At 36.4% G+C, this 5,503-nt stretch overlaps 1 protein-coding gene across 11 annotated transcripts in view; it reads left to right on the top strand.

Annotated features, from left to right (window-relative positions):
• CYRIB (CYFIP related Rac1 interactor B) overlaps positions 1-5,503 on the top strand; it is a 123,503-nt gene that overhangs the window by 93,334 nt on the left and 24,666 nt on the right. For all 11 annotated transcript variants that reach the window (XM_006156693.3, XM_006156694.3, XM_027775013.1 and 8 more), the window contains one exon: positions 3,967-4,088. In XM_006156693.3, coding sequence (XP_006156755.1) covers positions 3,967-4,088 — 122 coding nt within the window. The remainder of the gene's footprint in view (positions 1-3,966; positions 4,089-5,503) is intronic.

Here is a 5,503-nt window from a genome sequence, read left to right as displayed (position 1 = left end):
TCAGCAGGATAGCTAGAAAGACAAATTTGCAATAATTTGCCTTCAAGATACAGATCAGGAAGGTATTAACTTTACCTGCAGTGAGTAGTTTGGGCATATCATGAAGACTTTCTCATGGTGAGGTTTGATTTAGGTTTTGGAGGATGAATAAGGATGTTTCAAGCTTTTCTAGTGAAGGATAGTGTGGAAAGACGCAGCAATGTTTGACAGAGGCTTAGGGTATGAGTCATCCTATAGTGTTCATTGCTCTGCTCTAGATAGAGGGATTTCCGTTTTAATACTAGTTCAATTAAGAAACAAGCCCAGAACTGCTCCATTGTCAGCAGTTATGCTAAGGACAGCATGAAAGAAACAGGGGGAGCCGGGGCAGCCTCTTATACTTCTTGGAGATTCCTACTGCTTTATACTAATATTGTTGTTTTGATAAATCTTTAGCAGGAGTAACTACATAACTGCTGCCTGCTAAATTGGTGGTTCTCGGGAGAAGAGAGACACTATTATCGTGTCCCTTCCCACTTTAACGTAGTGCTTTGATAGGAGTTTAGTACATATTTGTTAGTTAAGCTTCTTTTACCTGAGGTAGATCAAAATAGAAGAGTCGTAGAGGTCATTGGTAAATGAGAAGCAGAATCTATTCATACTTCTCCGATTCCTTGTTCTAGTGCCTTTCCTTCGAGTCCTACATTTCTGCTCTTTCTTGTCTCTTGTATTACCTGTTTTTCCCCACCATTTAAAAATATTGGGACCTCCTCTTTAGTCTAACTTTATTTTTTCGTTTTGTCTCTTGTGTATTTCTCATTGTGTTTGTCCTGTACTTTGAAATATTTTTATTCTGGTGTCATCATTTTTATGTCTCTTTTTCTAAGGTTCTATAGGAATATATTTGTTCAGCAACCAAAATGCATTGTGGCCTCCTTTAACTCATGTTGGAGGCCTGTGTCTCAGTACCTTCTCATTAAAAGTAGTGCAGAAAATGGACCAGGTACTGTGTACTGTATCAGTGGAATGGACTGGACATTTTGGTTCCTGTCTTGACTGGGCTAGAGTGCACCTGTTTACTGAGTGAACGAATGAGTCTAAGAGTAAAGTAGAAATACTCTTTAGCATGACGACAACTTTTATGTTAATTTTTTTCCCTTTCAAGGCTAGTCTTTGCCTCCTTTTGTATCATAGCAACTTCAGTTTTAGCAGTTATTTTTAGTGACTCTTCTTTTACCCTCTAGGAAATTGGTGTGAAATTATTAAAACATTTAATTTTACCTTCAAACAATAAGAGTAACTGAGACATGCCTTAATTTTCTTTCAACAGCTTTTTAAAACTAAGCCTGATGGGTAGTTAGTATGTCTGCCATTAGAATTATGTTATTTTGCAATGAAATGAATGTCCTTTTGTTAGCTGGCTAAGTGGTCCATTTTTTTTCTCAAAATAATAAAGCCTTTCTTTGCTATGAAAAATCAAAGTGACAAGTCTTGCTCATATAATGTCTTTTTTTAATGCATTACTTTAATACAGTCTTTTTTCCTTCCCTAGTATTTCACCCCTTTGCATGACTTGCTATCAGTAAAGTAGTGCTTACCTGTCTGCTATTTCTGTTTGTCTTCATTTCTACAGCAGTCTTCAGCAGCTTTCAAAATTATAAATGTGACTTTCCTGTGACAGTCTAAAAAATGTTTAATCAGTGTGGTGCTGGGTGTTTTTTCCCACGCTTAGGGGAAACTTGAATCTTCTCCTTTATTTTTAAATTTCTTGGTACTTATTAAACCTTTACTAGGTATTAACCACTTACAAGGTCTACTTAAGTCCACTTGATAATGTTCTGTTTGTATGTAAGTGTCAGTGTCACGTTTTTATGTTTAAAGCTAGTCACCACACCAATACTGTTTTCAGATTTCACAAATACCTTTGATGTAGATAGGTAAAATATTGTCCTTTGTCATGAATTCCCACTTCATGAATTCAAACTATAATATGTGTCTACTATTGATGTTATGTCTGTAGTTCCACAGTTTCATATGAAAAAGTACAGAAATGTCATTTTTGCATGTAAAAAGTATTTTTCTCTACTGCATCTGGTGTAAGTATAAAAGTTATGAGGTGTGCTTATGTCTGATCATTACTTTGGAGAATATGCTCTGGTTAAATGTGAAACAAATATTACTGCTAAATGACAAGACCTCATTTAAAAATAGTTACCATTTAGCTACAGTAACCAGTATTTGTTCCTAGTAATACCTTTGTAGCTTTGGTCACAAGAGTCTTTTTAAATTTTTTTAATTAGCTCCTTTTGTGTAATTATTTTGTTGCAGTATTTTTATTCTAAACAAATAATACGTGATTTCTGAAAAATAAGGGAACAGATGTGTGAACACAGATTCTTAAGTTGGCTTTGCACATAAATGTTACTTCCTTACTGTTGCTGGTGTGCTATTTTATATACAGTGAGATATAAAATTTAGTCCTGTGACTGTTGGCTTTTTAAAAAATATGCTACATATTTTTGACTAGTTGGCAGGTTTAGTAGGTGGAATTGAATTACAACGTGACCCAAGCACAAAAATAAAATTACAATGTTTAGACATCTGTACTCCTAATTTCAGGTGTGGACTAAGTTTCTTTTAAATTTTCTAGGTAAAAGAATAAATAGATCATTATGTATTTGTGGTAAGGTCAGGTGTATACAGAAAAGTCTAGGTACTAGAGTTATATGATTCATGAACAAAAGAGATTGATCAGAAACATTCTTAATTTATCAATTTAGACTGCCTCCCTCCTTCTATAAGAGAAAAATTTAACATGGAGGAATTCTACCAACATAGTTCTTCCCTTAAACATTATAATATTCATTATTGTAAGTGCTTTATGCCTTATCTGTAGTGTTGAATGTAGTCTCACTTGGAAGATTTATGAAAAACTCAGTTTCTTTGCGAAGTCTCTTTTTTTTCTTAAAAAAAAATTAAATATATTAAATATAAAGATTTCACCTTAGAGAAACAAATGAGCAAGTTATTAAAAGTGGAATTGCTGTTACCACAGATCTAAGAAAAATTCAGATTTAGTCATCCATTAACAACATAAGTTTTGTGACTAATGCCACAGGTGACGAGAATGCCCACTATACTTTGGTAACTGTAATTTCCCTTACATTTTCCTCTCACACAGTCCCAAGTATGTGGGAACTCAGTTTTTCTTTCAGTATTTCAAACTGTCAGAAATACTGTAGCTTAATCTAGTTTCTGTAATTACAGCCTAATCTAGTTTTCAACAGCTCATTTTCCTGATTTGAACTCTTCTGCATAGAAATGTGGGCTTATAGTCCTCAGCAGAGGAGTTCTTGATACTGTCTGGGGTCTGGTCTTCAGTGGATGTAATCTCTCTTCCTTAACCTACATAATCATATACAGCGAGACAGCTTCAAATGATCCCATTAGTAAAGGGGAGCATCTGAAAACTCTTCTAAAATTTTTACTTTTCTATAACAAAACTCTAGCATTAAAAGTAAAATGAGCTTTGTAGGAAAATAGTTTCGATTTTACACTAGATGAGCAAGATATTTTAGTAGGCTTTCGTTTCTTTTGTATTAAAATAATAGATCATTACTGATGCATTTACAGTCCTTAGGAATAGGTGATTGTAGTAGAAAAAGTGATTATTAAGGCTATCACAGTTAAAATTTTTTATTTTAATTCTCGGGTTGGTTTAATATACCAAGTGATAATTTGTAACTTAAACTAAAACTATAGTATCTGGTGTTTCCTTGCTTCTCTGTGGTATTTATAAACTCACTCGAGAGGCTAGTTTTCCAATGTAGAACTATGGAAAAATTACTGGTCTTTTCTGAGAAGTGCAGAATTAGCATTGAATAAAATATAAGTCATCTTTGATATGTTGTGTTAATTACTTAGAGATATGTGTATTTTAAAAAATTCATGTCACTGTAAATTTTTTTGTGCTTTCCTGCTGTTTAGATGCCCAGCCTACAGAGTCCGAGAAGGAAATTTATAATCAGGTGAATGTGGTCTTGAAAGATGCAGAAGGCATCTTAGAGGACTTGCAGTCGTACAGAGGAGCTGGCCATGAGATACGGGAGGTAAAGCACTTCTCATGCGTTTTCCAGCAAACTGTACTTTGTCGTATCTCACTTCTTAATGGCTGTTGGTGTCTAGACTTCATTCTGTATTTCATATTTGTTGCTGTATTTGAAGGAAGAGCACTTCTTCAGTATAAGTCATCTTTGATGGAAGAGCACTTCTTTCAAATACAGTAACTAACACTATTTCAAAAATAGTTGTAATGATATGAGGGTAAGTGGAAAAGTAGTATTTCATAATTAGGTAGCTTATGTATATTAAATAAAATTTTAATTATTTTTGGGGGAGGTTGCTCTCATACCCAGAATTTACAGTACCCATGGGGAACTATTAGGTTGGCAGGCTATGCAAAAAATGCTTTATGATTTTCCTTACAACCTAATATTTATATAGTTTAGGTTTTTGTTTTTTTTGGATTTTTTGAGCCAATATACCACTCTGTGACTTTATTCTGCTGGTCTGTTTTTCCACTCTTGCTGTACTTCCTAGGAGACAGTTGAAATCACCCTTGCAGTCTGGGTCCCAACACCCCACTCCCTGCCCCAACCCCGCCCCGTCCCCTTCTGTGACTTTTCATCACAGAGGAAACATGTAGTGTGTTCTCCCTCAGCTTTCCTTCCCCAGACCGCTGAACTTACTAGGCGGCCATCTTTTGTGTTTCTTCTGTTTTCCAGAAGACGTGTCCTGCTTCTTTGCAGGGTTTCTTTGTCTACCTTTGTTCTCCTCCTGATCTTGCTTGACTTCTAGAATTATTTCTTCTCCTCATCATGTCCTCTCTCTTTCTTGTACCGATTTCTTTCCCTCAGTATATCCATGCTTGGGCGTCCTGTCCTCCTAGAGAAGCTCGTTAGTCTGTCTGAACCTTTGTCTCTTTTTCTCACCCACATTTCTTGGAGGCTGTTCACACTCTGATGCTTCATTTCCCCCCACTCTTCGCTTCTGTTGTTCTCTGTAACAGATAGTGCAGAGGCCACTGAGGACCAGTCTTCAGGGCTGACAGTCCGTATCCAGCTCAGTTTCTCTTCTGACACTTGGAGTACTAGTGGAGGCAGAGTAAAGCACAAACACCCAAAGGTGACAATTCAAGCGATACCTTGGTGATTGTCTGGGTGTTTCACATAAGGGAGGAGGAGAGTTAGATGAATCCATGGTATTGGATCAGCACGTGATGGTACTTTACCTAAGGGAAATTATGGATCCCGTGAGCCCTTCTGGTGTCCCTGCACTGCACTGCCAGCTCCCTGTACATCACACACGCACACTTGCCTGTCTCAGTTTTTCCGGAGTGCCCTTTATTCCTATTGAGTTCCTATCTTTCCTTCAAATACCCATATTCGTTTATTCCCCTCTTTTTTTTTTTTTTTTGGGGAGGTTTTTGCTACAGGGCACGGGCGCTCGCCCGACAGAGAACAAA

This window comes from Tupaia chinensis, unplaced genomic scaffold (assembly GCF_000334495.1).
Source record: "Tupaia chinensis unplaced genomic scaffold, TupChi_1.0 Scaffold000513_1, whole genome shotgun sequence".
Taxonomy (NCBI): Eukaryota; Metazoa; Chordata; class Mammalia; order Scandentia; family Tupaiidae; genus Tupaia; species Tupaia belangeri.
This window is presented reverse-complemented; position numbering and strand designations above follow the sequence as displayed.